This window comes from Mustela erminea, chromosome 9, assembly GCF_009829155.1.
Source record: "Mustela erminea isolate mMusErm1 chromosome 9, mMusErm1.Pri, whole genome shotgun sequence".
NCBI lineage: Eukaryota > Metazoa > Chordata > Mammalia > Carnivora > Mustelidae > Mustela > Mustela erminea.
This window is the reverse complement of record NC_045622.1, coordinates 14,429,063-14,450,001: the sequence shown is the minus strand read 5'-3', so window position 1 is coordinate 14,450,001 and position 20,939 is coordinate 14,429,063. Positions and strand designations below refer to the sequence as shown.

General features: G+C 42.9%; 2 protein-coding genes across 2 annotated transcripts in view; one reads left to right on the top strand and one right to left on the bottom strand.

The window, feature by feature from the left end:
• The window catches only part of UBE4A (ubiquitination factor E4A), a 41,672-nt gene that overhangs the window by 5,471 nt on the left and 15,262 nt on the right, over window positions 1–20,939 (bottom strand). Inside the window, exons 9-18 of the mRNA XM_032360425.1 lie at window positions 20,086–20,419; window positions 19,011–19,131; window positions 16,481–16,785; window positions 14,850–14,982; window positions 13,687–13,874; window positions 11,124–11,224; window positions 10,895–11,008; window positions 7,151–7,325; window positions 1,016–1,196; window positions 449–596 (exon numbers count right to left, since the gene is read on the bottom strand). Of these exons, the coding sequence (XP_032216316.1) occupies window positions 449–596; window positions 1,016–1,196; window positions 7,151–7,325; window positions 10,895–11,008; window positions 11,124–11,224; window positions 13,687–13,874; window positions 14,850–14,982; window positions 16,481–16,785; window positions 19,011–19,131; window positions 20,086–20,419 (1,800 nt within the window). The remainder of the gene's footprint in view (window positions 1–448; window positions 597–1,015; window positions 1,197–7,150; window positions 7,326–10,894; window positions 11,009–11,123; window positions 11,225–13,686; window positions 13,875–14,849; window positions 14,983–16,480; window positions 16,786–19,010; window positions 19,132–20,085; window positions 20,420–20,939) is intronic.
• Window positions 5,569–6,011, top strand: LOC116600282 (cytochrome c oxidase subunit 7C, mitochondrial-like). The gene has a single exon (XM_032360431.1). The coding sequence runs from the start codon at window positions 5,683–5,685 to the stop codon at window positions 5,872–5,874; it is 192 nt and encodes a 63-aa protein (XP_032216322.1). The 5' UTR covers window positions 5,569–5,682; the 3' UTR covers window positions 5,875–6,011.

Sequence of the window (20,939 nt, the reverse complement as noted above, 5' to 3'; positions counted from 1 at the left end):
AATCAATTTTCTGTTCTTCCCTTTCACGTTGAAAAGAGAATTAAGAATATGGTAGTGATGATACGATGATATGGTGATGGATGGAATTCTTTAATTACAGTCTTGTACACTTGAAACTAACATTGTATGTTACTAACTGGAATTCATTTTTTTTTAAAGGCTTTATTTATTTATTTGACGGAGAGGGAGAGATCACAAGTAGGCAGAGAGGCAGGCAGAGAGAGGGGGAAGCAAACTCCCTGCCGAGCAAAGAGCGTGATGCAGGCCTCGATCCCAGGACCCTGGGATCATGACCTGAGCCCCAAGGCAGAGAGCCACCCACTGAGCCATCCAGGCGTCCCAAGGCAATACCCTTTTCACCCCTTGAAATAGGGTAACCAGCAGAACAGTTGAGTGAACACAGTGATTTCTACTGAGTAAGTTAATAAACAAATCCTCCTTGCCTTACCTTGATTCTCTCTGCTAAGTTGCTGAAAGCCACAATCATATTCCCGGGCTTATTTATTTTCTTGAGGACTCGGACTGTCTGTGCAAAGAGAGTTGGGGAATAGGAACGTCCATCCTTGGGCACCGTAGCACAGAAGTTCTCCTCATCCCTGGAAGGTCAGCATCAGAAAGAAACTGAGCATCAGAGGAAAGGTCCTGAGGAACAAGGTTCCCCATCTCTTACATGCCATCAATGTTCTTTTGATATAGAAAGATTTCTTCTAATTTTTAGGAAGGAAGTCTATCAAGTCTTCCGTAACCTTAAAAAGATTACTGCTTTTCTAAACACTGGTTACAAGTATTAAAGTTTACCTTTGCACAGATACAGGCAGAATGCTGAAAATTTTAAACAGTGTCCCAGAAGTCAGACAAAATTTCATGATTAAAACTACATAAAATTCTTTCATCAACCAACTAGAAATGAACCATTTCTTTTCTATTTCCACATAATTACCAGTCATTCCATTATCAAAACCCCAAATTAGAACATCAGCATTCCCTCTGGCTTGCCCAATTAAATCTCAGGTACCCAAGATTTAAGTAGATTGTGCAGATATCTGATACGAGCTGCTGGGGTTTGAAGTCAAATTCACTGAAGTCCTTGACTTTCAAGGCCCCCATCTTGGGGCCAACCAGGTGCTGCAGGAAGTAGTTCAGCATGGAGATGATGCGCTCAGCCAGGAAAGGATGCACAAAGAGTGATTTGATCTCTAGAAAAAAAGGCAGTTTGTGAAAACTCAACCTATAAGCCATCTTTCACTTATTAGGTCTTAAAGTTTCACTTGGAGACCTCTGGGGAATATTTTAAAAATTATATGAGTAATACATTTTCATTGTAGGCATGTCACAAAACATTGGTGAGCAAAAACAAATTATCAAACTACCACCCAGAAATAAACACTGTTAACATTTTCAAATACATCCTTCTAGCTTTTCTGTCCATATTTACAAACATACATATATTTAAAACAAAATGATTGCATGTATATATTCTATAACTTACTTTTTCATTAGCCGTATCATAAATATCTCACCATTTTGGTAAATATACGTCCCTGTGTTGTCCGACATGATAGCCAGTGGCTGGCCTGATGTGTCTATTTAAGTTAATTTCAAAATTCAGTTTCGTAGGCACACTGACCTCACATCTCAAGTGTTCAACAGCCACACATGGCTAGTTTCTACAGTATGAGTCCAGATTTATAAGCTTTTCCATAAGACAAAGTTCTGTAGGGTAGCAATGATTTGTACTTTTTAAAAAAAATTTTCCTCTTCTTCCTCCTCTTTTTAATGGCCACACAATTTCCCAATATGTGTTACTTATCTTTATTGCTAGACATTATTTTTACTGCTAGACATTCTATTATAAACATCTCATATCTATTTACACAAGAAAGATTTTATTTTTTAAAATTTGTTTTTTGAAGATTTTTTAAATTTATTTGACAGACAGAGATCACAAGTAGGCAGAGAGGCAGGCCGAGAGAGAGGGAAGCAGACTCCCTGCTGAGCAAAGAGCCTGATGAGGGGTTTGATCCCAGGACACTGGGATCATGACCTGAGCCGAAGGCAGAGGCTTAACACACTGAGCCATCCAGACTCCCAGAAAAGATTTTATTTTTGAGGAAACTCCACACCCAATGTGGGGCTCACACTAACAACCCTGGGACCAAGAATCATATTCTCCACTGAATGAACCAGCCAGGTGCCCCACCATTTCACTTATTAACTTCACTATGTACATATTTTGCAGTTACTACTTCCTTACAATGATTTTGTAAGGAATTGCTAGGGCACAGGACATAAACTCCAAAAATTAAAAAAAAAAATACATTAACACATGCCTTGTCTTGGTAAGTTAGTTTTAGTTTTAGTCAGTCTATTGACTCCACTACTGACGAGAGTTTAGCTCATATTTCCTGTCCTTCTCTTCCAAATAGAAATCCCAGTATCTAATAAAATCTTTGGTTAAATAATTTAGTTTATGTCATGAAGATTGTAAAAATATCACTCACAGCAGAGCCATATAGTATCCTAGTGATTACATATATAAAATAAGATATATACTAAAAAAAAAAGGATTTATCTATTTGAGAGAGACAGAAAGAGCAGGTGTGCGAGTGGGGGGAGGGGCAGCAGCAGAGACTCTTCAAGCCGACTCCCCACTGAGCACTGAACCCAATGCGGGGCTCTATCCCACAATCCTGAGATCATGACCTGAGCTGAAACCAAGAGTTGGACACTCAACCGAATGAGCCACTCAGGCACCCTGGTAATATATATACTTTTTAATGTAACTTTGTAAAAATCTGTTTGCTTATTTTCAGAGTACCAATCACTAAATCTTTCTAGCCTCTCCACCAGAAATGTAAAACTCTCGATAGGATTTCCTTCTTTCTTTCTTTCTTTTTTTTTAAAGATTTTATTTATGGGACACCTGGGTGTCAGTCAGTTAAGCCGATGCCTTCAGCTCAGGTCATGACCCTGGGATCAAGTCCTGCATCGGGCTCCTTGCTCAGTGGGGAGCCTACTTCTCCCACTCCCTCTCTCTGCCACTCTGTCCGCTTGTGTTTTCTTTCTTTCTGTCAAATAAACAGATATAATCTTAAAAAAAAAAAAAAAAAGATTTTATTTATTTGACAGAGAGAGACACAGAGTGAGAGGGAACACAAGCAAGGGGAGTGGGAGAGGGAAAAGCAGGCTTCCCACAGAGCAGGGAGCCTGAAGGCTCTGTCCCAGGACCCGGGAATCATGACCTGAGCCGAAGGCAGACGCCCAATGACAGCCACCTAGGCGCCCCCTCAATAAGATCATTTCTAGCAGTTCTGTATTTTTTGGAAATGCTCCTTCTGGAAGCTCCCATCTGTCACTTCAATCTGGACTCCTTGCTCTATCAGCCTGTTGCATGGTAGTCATACAAGTTCCTTTTACCACCATCCTGGACACTTTCTTTGTCTCCTATGGGATTCCACCTTCCTCCTCTGGATTTACTCTCTCACTTTGATGGAATGTATCTTTTTTTTTTAAAGATTTTATTTATTTATTTGACAGAGATCACAAGTAGGCAGAGAGGCAGGCAGGGGGAGAGAGGAGGAAGCAGGCTCTCCGCGGAGCAGAGAGAAGACCCTGGCATCATGACCTAAGCCAAAGGCAGAGGCTTTAACCCACTGAGCCACCCAGGTGCCCCTTGTCTTTTTTTTAAGATTTCACTTTTGGGGGCGCCTGGGTGGCTCAGTGGGTTAAGCCTCTGCCTTCCGCTTGGGTCATGGTCTCAGGGTACTGGGTACAGTGCAGGGCTCTATCCCAGGACCCTGGGATCATGACCTGAGCCAAAAGCAGAGGCTTTAACCCACTGAGCCACCCTGGCGCCCCTGGAATATATCTTTTTTAACTTCTCAAGGAACGCTCTACTGGAAGTAAATCTGATGCCTTCACCCTTGAAAATGTCCTCATGTTCACCTTCAAACAGAAATGACAGTGAGGCTGGTTATGGCATTCTGGGCTGAAAAACTATTTTCCATGAGGAGTATGTTCCAGCTTCCAATGTCATTGTTGGGAAAATCGAAGACATTTTATACTTAAAACACTGGACATTAGCTGACTTTTCTTGGGACATTTTAGGCTCTTCTCTTTACCTTGATTTCCTGAAATGTCACAAAGTCACCTCAGAGTGAGAGTTTAAAAGGTCCCTGTGCCAGGCACATGGTGGCACTTTCAAATAAGAGGCTTTTATTTTTTGAGAATTTTTGGTATTATTTCTTTGGTAATTTCCTCCACACCATTTACTCTTTTGAGACTTTCTGGATTGATCCTTTGTTTTCTTATCCTTTCCATTTTAATTTCCAACACTTCTTCTTTCTTTTCGACTTTCATGGAAGAGCTCCTTCATGTGATCTTCTAACCCTTCTACTGACAGGTAAAAATTACTTAAACTTTATTTTCAGTATCCAAGATCTCTTTCTTGTTCTTTGAAGAGTACCTTTTATTGCCTCTTTGTTCTTGTTTTATGGACGCTAGATCTTCTCTTATTCCTCTGAGATTATAAACAGCTCTTAAAAATGTTTTTATCCAGGGATGCCTTGGTGGCTCAGTCAGTTAAGCCACTGCCTTCAGCTCAGGTCATGATCCCAGGGTCCTGGGATTGAGTCCCGCACTAGGCTCCTTGCTCAGCAGGGAGCCTGCTTCTCTCCTTCTCTGCCTGCCACTCTGCCTGCCTGTGTGTGCTCGCTCTCTCTGACAAACAAGTAAATAAATAAAATCTTAAAAAAACTTTTTTTTTTTCGGGGCGCCTGGGTGGCTCAGTGGGTTAAGCCGCTGCCTTCGGCTCAGGTCATGATCCCAGAGTCCTGGGATCGAGTCCCGCATCGGGCTCTCTGCTCAGCAGGGAGCCTGCTTCCCTCTCTCTCTCTCTCTACCTGCCTCTCCATCTACTTGTGATTTCTCTCTGTCAAATAAATAAATAAAAAATCTTAAAAAAAAAACAAACTTTTTTTTTATCCAGTATCTGTGTTTCATGTTGGAGATTTCCTCAAATGTCTGGCGATTCTTGGTTATCATTTCATATGTAATCAATAAAAAATTATTATTTTTTAAGAAGAAATATTTTACTTCCTTTTTTTTTTCTTAAGATTTTATTTATTTATTTGACAGGCAGAGATCACAAGTAGGCAGAGAGGCAGGCAGAGAGCGAGGAGGAAGCAGGCTCCCCGCTGAGAAGAGAGCCCGATGTGGGGCTTGATCCCAGGACCCCAGGATTATGACTTGAACCGAAGGCAGAGGCTTTACCCCACTGAGCCACCCAGGCGCCCCTTTACTTCCTTTTTTTAAGAATATTTTTAAGAAGAAATATTTTACTTTTTAAAAAAGATACTGGGATGCCTGGGTGGCTCAGTTGGTTGGACAACTGCCTTCGGCTCAGGTCATGATCCCAGAGTCCCGGGATCAGTCCCTTATCAGGCTCCCAGCTCCACGGGGAGTCTGCTTCTCTCTCTGACCTCCTCGCTCATGCTCTCTCTCACTGTCTCTCTCTCAAATAAATAAATAAATAAAATCTTAAAAAAACAAACAAACAAACTACTCTTCCCTTTCGGCTCCTACGCGCTGAGGAGCAAGGTCGTGAAAAGAGGAGGACGTCGGGGGTGCTGCCGTTTGTACCGTCTCAGGCTCTGCGCTTTTCGCAGAACCTCCAACGGCGCTATGTTGGGACAGAGCATCCGGAGGTTTACAACCTCTGTGGTCCGTAGGAGCCACTATGAGGAGGGCCCAGGGAAGAATTTGCCATTTTCAGTGGAAAACAAGTGGCGATTACTAGTTATGATGACTTTGTACTTTGGACCTGGATTTGCTGCACCTTTTTTTATAGTAAGACATCAACTGCTTAAGAAGTAAGGATGTTTTAATTGACCAATCAAACAGATGTGGAAAGGAACATTTTAAGAGGTGCAGTCTCTTTGAAAAATGGATCAAACTCTTGAATTCAGCATACTCAATATGTTTGTAAATAAACTTATGGCATGAAAAAAAAACAAAACAAAAAACTACTAAGTCTTGGGGCACCTGGGTGGCTAAGCGGGTTAGGCCTCTGCCCTTGGCTCGGGTCATGATTTCAGGGTCCTGGGATCAAGCCCCACATTGGGTTCTCTGCTCAGCGGGGAGCCTGTTTCCCTCTCTCTCTCTGCCTACTTGTGGTATCTCTCTCTGTCAAACAAATAAATAAAATCTTTAAGGTCATGATCTCAGGGTCCTGGGATCGAGGCCTGCATCAGGCTCTCGGCTCAGCGGGGAGCCTGCTTCCCCCTCTCTCTGCCTGCCTCTCTGCCTACTTGTGATCCCTCTCTGTCAAATAAATAAATAAAATCTTTAAAAAAAATGCCTAATAAACACATGTGGCAAGTGGCTACCGAACTGGATACTGGCTACCGAACTGGATACTGTAGCTTGAGAGGGAGTACAGGTAAGTGTCTTTGATCTACCACATTTAACCAGAGTTCAAGAATGTTTTCAGGTTAATACACACACTCTCCCCCAGATATATTTATATGGCTAACTTGTTCTCAAAAAAAATTATACTAACTTATGCTTTCTGGCAAGCTGTGTGAGGGTGAATGTTTCTCATTTCAACAGGCATCTTCTTTTTAATTTTAAGTAGGCTCTCTGTCCAGTGTGGAGCTCAACGCATAGTCTAATGTGGTCGTGTGATCTCATGACCCTGAGATCAAGACCTGAGCTGTGTGATCAAGAGCTGGATGCCTGGGCGCCTGGGTGGCTCAGTAGGTTAAGCCGCTGCCTTCGGCTCAGGTCATGATCTCAGGGTCCTGGGATCGAGTCCCGCATCGGGCTCTCTGCTCGGCGGGGAGGAGTCTGCTTCCTCCTCTCTCTCTCTCTCTGCCTGCCTCTCTGCCTACTTGTGATCTCTCTCTGTCAAATAAATAAATAAATAAAATCTTAAAAAAAAAAAAAAAAAAAGGATTTGGATGCCTGACTGAGCCATCTGGGCGCCCTGGGCATCATCCTTCTTGAAGCTTCTCTAGTGGTTCATTTCCCTCTCAGATTGTGTAGAATACTATTGCCAGAGTCTGACTTCTTAGTTTCAGCTGGGCTGATCCCTCAAATGAAGCAGATCCTGACCACTGGATTTTTTGGGAACACAGTGCTTTGTCCTTACCTGATGTCAGAAAGGCAAGGGTACCAATTGTTTCATTGGACATGATGTTATGGAAACGTGCCAGCTGTCCAAACATCTGTAGGCCGGCCTCCTTCTCTCGGCGGGCTTCTGGAGTCAGACTATCCCATTCACCTCGGTCTTTCTCAATCTGTTGAATCTTTATCTTGCTCAAATACTACAGAAACCAGAGGTGAAATGTATCAGAGAAGAAAGTACAGTTGAAGAGAAGATGATATTTCAGTGGTTATATTAATTTTTAAATTTTTACAATTTATTTATCTGCAAGAGCGTGAGAACAGGTAGAGGGACAGAAGCAGAGGGAGAGAGATCTCAAGTAGATTCTCTGTTGAACGCAGAGTGTGACATGGGGCTCGACCCCACCATCCAAGACAAAATTAAGAGTTGGATGCTCAGGGCGCCTGGGTGGCTCAGTGGGTTAAGCCTGTCTTTGGCTCAAGTCATGATCTCAGGGTCCTGGGATCGAGCCCCGAATCAGGCTCTCTGCTCAGCAGGGAGCCTGCTTCCCCCCCTTCCGGTCTGCCTCTCTGCCTACTTGTGATCTTTGTCTGTCAAATAAATAAATAAAGTCTTTAAAGAGTTGGATGCTCAACCAACTAAGCCACCCAGCCCCTTAAGCCGTTCTATTTATTTATTTATTTATTTTTAAGCCGTTCTATTTAAAATCTAGTTTGTCTTTATATTAATTAAAAAAAAAGAGATTTTATTTATTTGTCAGAGAGAGAGTGAGCAAGTGAGCAAGCATGCACAAATATGGGGACTGGCAGGGAGAGGGGGAGGCAAGCTCCCTGCTGAGCAGGGAGTCCTATGTGGGACTCCATCCTAGGACCCTGGGATGCTGACTTGAGCCAAAGGCAGATACTTAATCAACTGAGCCACCCAGACATCCCTAAAATCTAGTTTAGTAACCAGGAAAACGGGGGACTATGTAAGAAATGTGAGCCTTTACTTCTCAGCATAGGGCTGAGGTTCTATATAGATTTGTTTTACTAATTTGTTCCATGTGAGTATTATAGTCTCTGAAATAGAAAGGAGGATAAATAGTATCGTGTCTGAAATCCAGGCAAAAATAAACAGGCTGAAATGAAAAAAAGGGACAAATCCTTCTTAAAAAATGAAAAGCAACAAAAACAACAAAAAAACAACCCCAAAACCTCCAAAAGTCCCAACAAAACCAAACCCCAAACTGCCTTTCAAAAACAAAGCTCTATCAAATATGCAAGATGTCTGGAAGGAGAAGCATAAATATTAAAAACTGTCTACTTCTCATCATTCTTGCAGTCCTATGACAATGCCATCTGGTGTCATTCTTTGTATCACAGAGCTCTTGCTCAGAAGGGTCTATTTATTAAAGGACTTGCTCGTGTTTTCCATGAAAGCCTATCTAAAATCAAGAAGTATGGGACTATGAAAAAAGCAAGAACTCTCCTCACAGATTAAATACAAGTTACTGGGGTGCCTGGGTGGCTCAGCCGTTAAGCATCTGCCTTTGGCTCGGGTCATGATCCCAGGTTCTTGAGGTTGAGCCCACATTGGGCTCCCTGCTCAGTGGGAAGCCTGCTTCTCCCTCTCCCACTCCCCCCTGCTTGTGTTCCCTGTCTCCCTGTGTCTCTCTCTGTCAAATAATAAATAAATCTTAATAAACAAATAAATAAATGTATGTACCTACGTATGTCTGTATGTATGTTACTGGGGGACTGCAAATCAGTATGAGGAGCTTGTGGCTATCCCACAGGCCACCTGCATGGCTTACCTGCCTCATGCCCCTTTGGGCCACTGCCTTAGCTTTCTTACAGCGGTCACCACCGATAAGGGAACTTTTTTTCCTTAAGATTTTTTTAATTTTTTTTTAAGATTTTATTTATTTATTTGACACAGAGAGAGAAAGCACAAGTAAGCAGAGCGGCAGGCAGAGAGAGGGGGAAGGAGGCTCCCCACTGAGCAGAGAGCCCCATTTGGGGTTCGATCCCAGAACCCTGGGATCATGACCTGAGCCAAAGGCAGAGGCTTAACCCACTGAGCCACCCAGTGGGTTTCTTTCAGTGCCCCTTTCTTAAGATTATTTATTTATTTATTTGACAGAGAGAGAGAGAGAGAGCACAGCAGGGGGAGCAGTAGGCAGAGGGAGAAGGAGAAGCAGCCTTGCCGAGCAGGGAGTCTGATGCGTGGCTTGATCCCAGGACCCTGGGATCATGACCTGAGCCAAAGGCAGACGCTTAACCAACTGAGCCACCCAGGCACCCCAGGGAAGTTTTTTTTTTTTTTTTTTTTTAAAGATTTTATTTATTTATTTGGCAGAGAGACACAGCTAGAGAGGGAACACAAGCAGGGGGAGTGGGAGAGGGAGTAGCAGGCTTCCCCAAAGCAGAGAGCCCGCTGTGGGGCTTGATCCAAGGACTCTGGGATCATAACCTGAGCTGAAGGCAGACACTTAACAACTGAGCCACCCAGGCGCCCCCTAGGGGAGTTTTTAATATGAGCAAAAAGCAGCTCCATGAGGAACGAGTAAGGATATGATGCACTGAAGCTGGTGACAGGCATCCAGGTGAAGACTTTGGGAAACACACGTTTCAAATGTAAAGATGTAAGAGCCTATGGATAGGTGAAGAGTCTGGTGACCTGCAGTGTTTATATGAAAAAATAACCAAAACCAGAGAGTTTTTATCAAGTAGTGGCACGAAAATCAGAATCTTTCAGGAAGGGAATAAGAATCATTGCCTTAGTGAGTCACTGTTACTCATGGGTTGGGATGGACAATGGTTGAAAGTTATTGACCAGGGACGCCTGGGTGGCTCAGTTGGTTAAGTGACTGTCTTCAGCTCAGGTCATGATTCCAGAGTCCCAGGACTGAGTCCCGCATCGGGCTCCCGGCTCCGCAGGGAGTCTGTTTCTCCCTCTGACCTTCTCCTCGCTCATGCTCTCTCTCACTGTCTCTCTCTCAAATAAATAAATACAATCTTTAAAAAAAAAAAAAAAAAGAAAGAAAGTTACTGACCAAACGCGAGGTCTTCGGATTTCCTTCTGTCCTGCTAGCATGATTAATCATGCCGGTTTACCTTAGTTTTAGCTTTCTTTTCCACTTTATTGCCCAAGTTTATGAGGCTTCAATGACCCTTGATATTGGTCTCTAATGTAATAATATCTATCAACCTCTGTAATGGCAAGGTTCATGGTATATTACTTCTCACAAATTTTTGGTGTCCAAACTGGTACTATGGGCATAAAGACTGGTCTATTCTAACATTTTTTTTTTTTTTTTTAAGATTTTATTTGTTTATTTGAGAGACAGAGAGCACAAATGGAAGGGCAAGGGTTAGAGGGAGAGGGAGCAGCAAGCTCCCCACTGAGCAGGGAGCCTGATGTAGGACTCGATCCCAGGACCCTGAGACTGTGACCTGAGGTGAAGTCTGACTGAGCCACTCAGATGTCCCAAGACTGCTCTATTCTAATCTGAAGGTAAAAAGTATGTATTTATTATTTGATAAGGGCAGTTAAATCTGTCCTAAAGAATTTTTATTTAAATATTTTATTTGTTTGTCAGAAAGAGCGAGCGAGCACAAGCAGAGGGAATGGCAGGTAGAGGGAGAAGCTGGCTCCTCACTGAGCAGGGTGCCCAGTCCAGGACTCGATCCCAGGACCCTGGGTCATGACCCGAGAGGATGGCAGATGCTTAACCAACTAAACCACCCATGCATCCCTAAAATTTTTTAATTTACTTATTCTTACCTGTATGGCTTCATCCAGGAGAAAGATGGCATCGTTCATCAGCAGGTTAAGAAAGCGGAGGAAAAGCGGGGGATTCATGGCTTCTAAATTCTTAGAGGCATAGTCAGCCAAATCCTGTTAAGTCCCAGCCCAAGACAAAACCATTTTAGTACCGAACCACAACTCAGTGGGGCATATCTGAAGTAAAACTCAGAGAACTCAGCTTTGGCTTCACCAAAAACTCTCTCACCTTAATGCTCTCTCGATAGGGATCTGTTCCCCACATGTACCTTAGGATGGGATACATGGGACGTCGGTAATTAAACTTCTGTTCAAATTGATGGGGGTCTCCTGGAATAGGGTAAGAGCAAAAACCCAGCAAAGGTGGTGCTACTAGAGAAAGATAAGAGTTTATGACTGGGAAGCCATTTTCTTTTATTCTGAATGTGTCAAGACTACTGGTAATATCTGCCCTGGGAGTTTACAAAGGCCCAGAATGACAGCCAAGTGTTTACTTATGTCCTTACTAACAGAATAAGAGGGAGACAGACGGGGCGCCTGGGTGGCTCAGTCAGTTAGGCATCTGCCTGCATCTCGGGTCGTGGTCTCAGGGTTCTGGGATCGAGCCCCGCATCGGGCTCTCCGCTCAGCAGGGAGCCTGCTTTTCCCTCTCCCTCCGCCTCCTCCCCACAGCTTGTGCCCTCTCGCAAATAAATAAATAAATAAAAATTAAAAATTAAAAAAAAAAAAAAAAGAAAAGAAAAGAGGGAGACAGACATAAAAGATGCCACATGCAGAAAAGGACAAGGACCAAGCTGTCCACTAAAAGCCAGGGGAAACAAATGCTTCCATATCCAAATGTCAAGTCTTATCAGACTCTGAATGAGGCCTCCAAACTGACTGTTGTGGCAGTGACAGCCACGTGCTGAACAGGATATTAAGTAACCTCCACGTTCCTCACAGACAACATTCCAGCTGCAAGATGAACTGGCTCTTAGTAACCCTGAAAAATCAGGTCAGGGGCTAAAAACCTGAGGCTTATACTGTTTTGACCAATCAAAGGAACTGCTCCATCTTTGTAGCTTGGGTCATATAATGAAAGTAGAATATGGGATTTGGAGTCAGAATATATAGGTTTTCCCTTTGGCTCCACTTATTTCAAGTCTCTTAATATTTTTAAACTTCAACTTGCTCAGAAATAAAACAGGAATTAGAATCGCATGTGAAGGGTTGAAATGGTCATATAATGAGATAACTGCAGTGATTCACTGTGTGACTGTGTATGTATTAGGAAGATTTACATGAACTATTTCATTAGTTGTCACTTCACCCCATGTTATAGATGAGGACACTAAGGCTCAGAGGTGAGCAAGTGACAAAACCAAGACTTAAATAGGAAAGGCACTCAGAACAATGTTAAATATCTCTTTAAATGTTAACTGTATTTATCACCTGATGGTAGGAAAACTTTTATTTTTTTAATTTAGAACATCTCTTTTAAAAGGGGTCTTGTATAAGTGCCTAACATATATTATTTACTGGTTGAGATGGGGTACAGTTTACTTTTGATCTCAGGGTGGTGAGTTTGAGCCCCATGTTGGAGACAGAGTTTACTTAAAAAAAAAAAAAAGATAGGGTGCCTGAGTGGCTCAGTGGGTTAAGCCTCTGCCTTCGGCTCAGGTCATGATCTCAGGGTCCTGGGATCAAGTCCCACATCAGGCTCTCTGCTCAGTGGGGAGCCTGCTTCCCTCTCCCCATCTGCCTGCCTACTTGTGATCTTTCTCTCTAATAAACAAATAAAATCTTTAAAAAAAAAAAGAAAAAAGAAAAAAGAACTGTCCCACTACTCAGCAATTTTGAAGCAGATAAAAATAAGTACTTAGGGTTGGGGTGACTAGGTGAGTCAGTTGGTTATGACCTTAGGGTTGTGAGACTGAGCTCCGCACTAGGCTCCACACTGGTGTGGCTCCTGCTTAAGGTTCATCCTCTACCTCTTCCCCTGCCCTTCCCCAACCCCCACTAGAAAAAGAAAAAAGACATAGGTTGTAACTGAACAGGATACTTTGCTGGAACATAAATCAAGCATGTAATAAAATTGGTAAGAGTATGTGGGTCTTTTTAGATTTTTTTAATTAAAGATTCTTTTTATTGTCAGAGAGAGAGTGTATGCACACGCACAAGCAGAGGAAGTGGCAGGCAGAGGGAGAAACAGGCGCCCCACAGAGCAAGGAGCCTGATGTGGGACTCGATCCCAGGACCCCTATGATAACAACCTGAGCCGAAGGTAATCATTTAACTGACTAAGCCACCCAGGCATCCCCATAGATTTTATTTATCTATTTGAGATAGAGAGAGAGAAAAAGAGAAGCAAGAGTTGGGGGAGGGACAGAAGGAGAGGGAGAAGCTGATTCCCTGCTGAGTGGAGCCTGACATGGGCCTCCAACCCAGGACCCTGAGATCATAACCTGAGCCAAAGTCAACTGCTTACCAACTGATCCACCCCAGGCAACGCCTCCACCCTTGTTTTTCTTTTTGAGGGGAGACAGAATCAGCCTGATTCTACCACTTAGTTGTATGACACAGACAAATTATCTTTTCAAGCATTCATGTCCTTATATGTACAACAGAGATGATGTAGTAAAACTTGCCAGATGGTGACAAATTAATGAAACAATGTAAGAAAAGCACTTAGCATCAAGGCTGGCACATAGATATTCCATAACTGATGGCTGATGCTATTTTTCTGACATTAAATACTGATCAAGCTAGGAGACTCCACTAGGGATCTGCTTCTCAGTTCTGGACTGCTTTACCTGTGAACTCAATGTCCACAAACACCTTGATTAGCGCTTCTGCAAGGTGGGCTGCATAGGGAAAGTTGCAGAACACACGTTTCCGGTGGAACACACTGGTTACCAAGGGATTTGGCGTCTGGTCCAGGTGGGGCATCACTGCTTCCAATACCTCAGCCAGTTTGGCCCTTAGGTGAGGATTCTTCATTCTGCACAAAGGACAGAAAGCCAGTTGAGCAGGTAGAAAAGTTAACTCTCAAACTGATGACAATTTTCTCCACATGAGGAACCACTGCTGGAAGAGAAAAGAGGGTTCTGTCTTGTCCAGGCTGTCAGTTTCTGTGGGTAATGTAGGGTACAACATCATTTAACTTTTGAGATCACAGCCGGCCAAGTATGAGGACGAGTACTCAAGTTTCTCTATAATGTCTAGCCATTCTGTTTACTCTTCTATAATAATCTACTGTTTACTGCTTACATTCCCTGACAGTTTCATCAAGGAGAAACCTGCCTTTCTAAGTTTCCTGAGGGCCAGGGTCAGGCTGCAGTTCTACATTACTGACGCTGGACAGCACGTGTGCCTGATAAATCCTAGTTGGCTCATGACTTCTCCCTGGGTCTGCTCAGCTCAGGGAAGGACTGGCTTCTACCTACTTCTCACTGACACGGCTCAGGGCATTGCGCATCATTCCATTTGCACACACGGTTTCCTTTGGCCTGACACCAAAAACTCCAGGGAAGCAACTCTACAGGTCAGTGAGCATCTCTGAGAAAGGGGAGCAGAAGCTCTGAATGAGAAGATGAGCTGTGAAAGCATTTACCTGTGTTGACTGCTCATGCAACTCAGAACGTTAAGGGTAAACTTTGTGACCATACAGAACTACCTGCACTGGTAAGGTTTTTGGCATTAAGGTAACTATTTTAACCAGCCACTTGCAGTGGAATTCCCACTGGTTCTCTCACAAGCACGTTTGGATTCTTTGTAGGCAAAGTCCTTGGCTTGTTATGCCTCTCAAGACGGGGAATTTCCAGCTAGCCGCAAGCACGGTCAGGTGATTCATTAGTGTTAACCCCACTTCTGAAGGCAAGCCCTTCTGATTCAGGCTTGTGTGTTCTTGGTTGAGAAGTTTTCTGAATGCTCTGCACCTCTAAGTGGTATCAGAGCCAAGCTTCCAACACCTCACCTTTCTATGCTTCCAGTGAAAATCGTAATAAAGTGAAGAACATGTTCTAGGGAGTCGGCAGATGTCTCCAAGATGTCATCGGCAAAGCGGCGGAGAAAAATGAGGAAATCGCCCAAGTTATCTGCAAAAAATTCTGAAAAAGAAAACATTTACTGCAATTAGTGAAACATCTGACTTTCTGTATTAAGCAATATTGAAATTCCTCCCTTTTGCTCTACCTAATGAAGGTTAAAAAGTCCCAAATGTCTTAGTAGGTACTAAGAATGGAGACAAGGTCATAAATGCAGACTCTCCTTTAAAGGTAAGTCAATTTTTCAGGGCGCCTGGGGGGCTCAGTCATTAAGTGTCTGCCTTCAGCTCAGGTCATGATCCCAGGGTGCTGGGACTGAGTCCCGCACTGGGCTCCCTGCTCGGTGGGAGGCCTGCTTCTCCTTCTCCACTTCCCCTGCTTATGTTTCCTCTCTTGCTGTTGTCTCTGTCAAATAAATAAAGTCTTTGGAAAAAAAAGGAAGGGTAAGTCAATTTTTATTTCTATCCAATTCAATATGAAAATAGCAGAGACACAAAATACTGTTCACACACCAGTGCAACTTAAAAAGGTACACTGATAGACATTCATTTCACACTCAAGGTTAACTGTGCATTAAATAACCCTTTAGATGGATAAAGAATCTCCAACAAAGATGAATACATTAGATGACTCTGGTCATCCGTCTCAAGGATGGTCCTCCAATTGTCTTTGCTTCCTGGTATTCATGTCCTTGTGTGTCCCTCCCTACACTCGCCCAGAGGATAGGCATATAGGAGCAATGGTATATGTATTTCCATGGTGAGGTTATAAAAGCCTATAGCTTCCTTGCTCTCAAGGAAGCCAGCTGCCATATCACGAACAGTACTAGGGAGAGATCTGTGTGACCTGGAAAAGGGGCCAGTAAACAAATGAGGTCTGCCAACAACCACATGACCTGGCTTGTAAGCAGATCCTCCAGTTCTGGTCAAGGCCTCAGATTCCTGTGGCCCTGACCGACAGTTCGGCCACAGCCGCACGAAGAGACCCAGAGGCAGAACCATGCGGTCAAGCCACTCCTGGACTCCTGACCCACAGAATACGTGTAAGACGACATTTGTTTTAGGTGCTACGTTTTGGGATGATCTGTTATTTAGCAACAGATGACCAATACGGTGATCAAGAACATACAACCTGATTCTAATAGACAGCATGTGCCAACTCCTCACCAACAAACCTACATACACAATCTCCTTAACCAACAGGGGATCACAGTTTTTCTTCCCCTAAAGAAGAGCACAGGGAGAGCCGGACAGATAAATTTAGAAGATGGACAATGGAAACAATATTAATGCTAAAACTAACAGCTCTGAAAACCCTGGCAGCACTTAATCCTTTGAGGATTATTTTCTGATACACACAGAAGTGGGGATACAGGCTGAGGAAAAAGCTGTTGGTTCCCCCATCCTTTGACCAGTAGATATTATCTATAAATTCGAGTTATTTCTCCAAAAACAGTTGAGTGATCATTAAGGACCGGTACTTTGATGGTTAAACTTCCGAAGTGACCCGGTGAAACTTAGCTAGCTATAAATAGGCAGTTCCCAAGGAAGAGCCCGCTTACCTGGCACATAAGCCAAAGAGCTGTAGCCATCTGGCAACGGAAAAGTTAGCTCAACTGGCTGTGAGCCCTCATTGCCTATGGCCAGCTGGACGAGCAGAACAGCCATGGACACCTGCAAGTTGAGACAGTTCTGTAGCATCTGGGGCTCCGTCATGGCAGTCTTGGTAGAAAGGTAGATGGTCATCAGCCGTTCAAACTGCTCACGAAGGTTGTCAGCGGCAGGGCTAGAACTTTGCTGAGCATCTCGCCAGGCAACCTGCAGCCGATGCAGGTTCTGGTTGATTTTTACCATCTGATCATGCAACCTGCCCCCAAGAAAGAAGAAGAGACTGGGTCAGGAGGCTCATACAGGACAGCTGAGTACAGATTGCTCCAGAAAAACAAACCCTCATTTATTTATCCAAGTATCCTCTTTCACGATATAGGGAGCTGCGAATGTGGTGACACAGAAGGCACTCGCACAACTTACTGACAGGACAGGGGCAGGGGTTATAGCTCTGGGAAAACGTCACCAAGTATTTGACATAAATGACACTAACTATAAATAGCAGCCTTTAGATGAAAGCACCATCCAAAGACCAGTAGCTTTCTTGAAGAGGGTGTAGATTGGGTTGTTACCATGTAAAATAAGTAACGATTAGATAAAGTACAAAGAGAGCCCAACAGGATAGTCTGACACTGCACAGTTGCAATGATTGTACCTGGATATATTATACGGACAGTTTCTCTACGGTTAGTTGAGAACAAAAGCTTGAGGAGAAGGACTCTAAGTTAGTAACGACCACATATAAACTGGTAGCCTCCTGGGATGCAACCTAAGAAACAGCTTCTAGTCCTTTGTTGTTCAATATAAAATTACATTATTCTTTACAAAGGGTCAGCCAAATGTTCTCTAATGAAAGGAAGCCCCGTAATTCAATGTTACGGATAGTTGTCTCTATGGATACAGTCCAAAGTCATCTTCTTTGGCCCTGTAGACAATGTCTACGGTTAGCAAGCCAATACGGGGAGTCTAGATGACACAGTCATTTCTACGTCTGAATGTCGGTGGCTGAGCAGGTTAAACATATGCTGCGTTACCTATTTTGTCATTTAAAATGTTGATGACTGGGATAGAAAAACTAATAAAGACAGAATTTCATTTTTCTAGAAATTCACTGAGTTTTAAAAAATCCTCTGTGCCAATCAATGTAAATATCCTGAGAAGACATTAATAACTGCTATTCTCAGTACCTCTTCCTAAGGACTGTACCAACTTTTTTTTTTTTTTAAAGATTTTATTTATTTATTCGACAGAAAGAGACACAGCGAGAGCGAACTCATACAAGGGGAGTGGGAGAGGGATAAGCAGTGCTGAGCAGGGAGCCCGATGTGGGGCTCAATCCCAGGACCCTGGGATCATGACCTGAGCTGATGGCAGATGCTTAAGGGCTGAGCCACCCAGGTGCCCCTTTAACAACTTCCTTAGTTAAACTTGCAGTCATGTTCAGCTAAACCAGAGGACAGAAACAATCACAAAATGGTGTGTGGCCTGCCAGAACCAGAACTCTAGTTCTTACATTTTCATGCTTCTAGAATCCTTTTGATCTTTGATACATAAATCTTTTGTGGTCCTACTGATCTTATTGGTATTCCTGATAAACATTTCATTTCTTCTTCTTTTAAAATTTTTTTTTTTTAATTTTAAAGAGAGTGAGAGAGAGTGCATGCGTGTATATGCTCGAGCCCCAAACATTTCTTTAATTTTGTCAATTTTGTCTCTGTATCACAGACTAGAGCTTGGTCTTTTTCATCAAGAGTAGTAAGTAATGAAAATTCAAGAGCAGACAGTGAAAAGTTAAAAGAATTCCACTTTCACAGATCACAATAGGAAGATAGTGATTTAAAAATTTGCCAGTTTCGGGGCACCTGGGAGGCTCAGTTAAGCTCTGCCTTTGGCTCAGGTCATGATCCCAGTATCCTGGGATCGAGTCACACATAGAGTTACCTGATCAGTGGGGGAGTCTGCTTCTTCCTCTCCCTCTGCCTGCTATTCCCTTTGCTTGTGCTCTGTTAAATAAATAAAATCTTAAAAAAATTTTTTGCAAGTTTGGGGGCCCCTGGGTGGCTCAGCTGGTTGAGTCCAACTCTTGATTTCGGCTGCAGTCATGATCTCAGGATTGTAGGATGGAGCCCTGAGTCAGGCTTTACGCTTAGCTGGGAAGTCTGCTTGAGGATTCTTTCTCCACCCCTCCTCGCCCCTTCCCCTGCTCTCTTTCTCTCTAAAATAAAGAAATAAATCTTCTAAAAAATTTTCATGTTCAGTGAACAATACTAGTGTCTTTAATTTTAATTAGCGTAGCAAGTAAAAAATGAAAAGTAAAGTAAAGTAATCTGGACAAAGGCAATTCACATAAATACGACAAAGTACATATAAAACCCCGTTCCTTTTAGATCCTAATGGGAGCCTTTAGAATGAAGTGAGGCTCACTTTCAACCTTTTGGTTTGTAACCCCACGAAACAGTTTTTGAATGACATTAGAGCAGTTACCTGTGAAATCCTAAGTACAAGGTGTACTCGGTCAGGACAAGGTTCTCTGTCACAAGGTTGTAGTTCTGGGGGAACTTTGGCTCCTGCATAGCTGGGATCAAACAAGTCTCTTTGTCCAAACCTCAAAGAAGGTAAAAGGAACAGTAAATGACTTGCCCCAGACTTTTGTCCTGGGTATCCAGTGTCCCCTTATTCTAGCTTAACTTCCATACTGCTACAATGAGAGTTTTTTTTTTTTTTTTCCTAGTAATTTCTTTTTAAAAACAAATGAAGGAAACACTGTCAATATTGCCAAGTGATAACAGTGGATCATCTCTATCTATTTGTGATTTTCCAGATTTATTTCCTGTTGACTATATATTGCTTTTAGGATTAGAAGAGTCATAAAACGGAGGAAATACACCAAAATTAAGAGGAGTTCTTAATTTTTTTTTCAAGAATTATTCACTTTGAGTGACTTGTTTTTCTTCTTTTCACTTCTCTGCATTGAGTTTTCTCCGAACTGGCTCCGATATTTTTCCTCCCTAGGCTCATTTCCTGCAAATTCCCATACTCCTTTCCCACCTAGCACTCCCACTGAACTTCTCACTATTCCCCAATAAAGCCTTTCACAGCTTTGTATCTTTGTACTTTAAACCCAACTCATCTTTCAAGACTCGGCCACAAAGATTTCCAACTTCTGTAGAATTTATTATTCACTCTCTCCTTTGTGCCCCCACTGTTTAGCCCTATCCGTATTATGATTATCTATTCATATATCTGCTTTCTTCTGGAGGCTTTGAGTTGAAAGACAAAACAGTGACTGCGCTTTATTATTTTTACAAAGAATGAATCAATTAATACCCAAAGGCTGCTAAATTCAGAAAGAAAATCTAACGAAAGGACAATATCTAAAAACTACCATTTTAGACATCTGTCTTCCTAAAATTTATAGTAGCTTTGCTTTTTGCCTCGTCTTGAGAAAGAGGCACCTTTGTGAAAACGGATAAAAGTGATGTCTTAGATGTTACACACACACATACACATACGAGCACGCGCGTGTGCACACATCTTGAGAAGCCCAGTTCCCCCCTACCTCTCATGTGCACATTTTTAATTTTTCGTTCTTCATCATTCAACTCCTTCAGGGCACAGTAAGTGGGGTTAAAGGTGAGGAGCCGAGAGGATCTGGGTTTGCAAAACGGCTGGCATAGCTTCAGGAGAGCAGCACCCAGATTCAGAAAGAAGGCATCCGAGGCATACATTTGGAAGAAGATTTCTGGCATCTGATTGGCCCAAATCTTGGTGCGGCCTGCATTTGCATGCAAACAGTTTCCAAGCCAGGACAAGATACAGTGTTTGGTTTCTGGAGAGAGCTGGAGTAAGTTCTTCAGCATCTGGTAGATCTTTTCATGGAACTGAGCCATGAACTGTTTAACCAGAAAACACAACCACAGAACATTCCAGTTTCACAATCCTCGTATTTGTTTCTCCCAAACCTTAGCTACTGGCAATTTCCAAAAATATCCTAATCCTAATCTTCTCTCTCACTCTCCCTTTGCTTTATACCCCAGTTCCGATTAAAAAAATTTTTTTCTTTCTGAGCATTTATGAGAGATTGATTCCCCGATGAGCTGCCAAACTGCAGACAGCATTTACATAGCTTTAGGGGTCAGTAAATTTTTGTCCGCAAAGGGCCAGATGATAAATATTTTTGGCTTTGCAAGCTATATGCTGACTGTGGCAACTATTCCAACTCTACCACTGTGGCATAAAATCAAGCCATAAACAACATGCGTATGAACGGCCAAGGCTGTGTTCAACAGAACTATTTACCAAAACAGGTGGCAGGCCGGATCTGGCCACTGCAGTGATTTGCCAATTCCTGCCTAAATGGGTCAACCACTTACTGCCTCATGTTGGCCAGACCTCTGCTGGAATTCTCACTAA

Bases quoted from the DNA above. Each gene is read 5' to 3' on its own strand.
- LOC116600282 (XM_032360431.1), top strand. From the start codon at position 5,683: ATGTTGGGACAGAGCATCCGGAGGTTTACAACCTCTGTGGTCCGTAGG.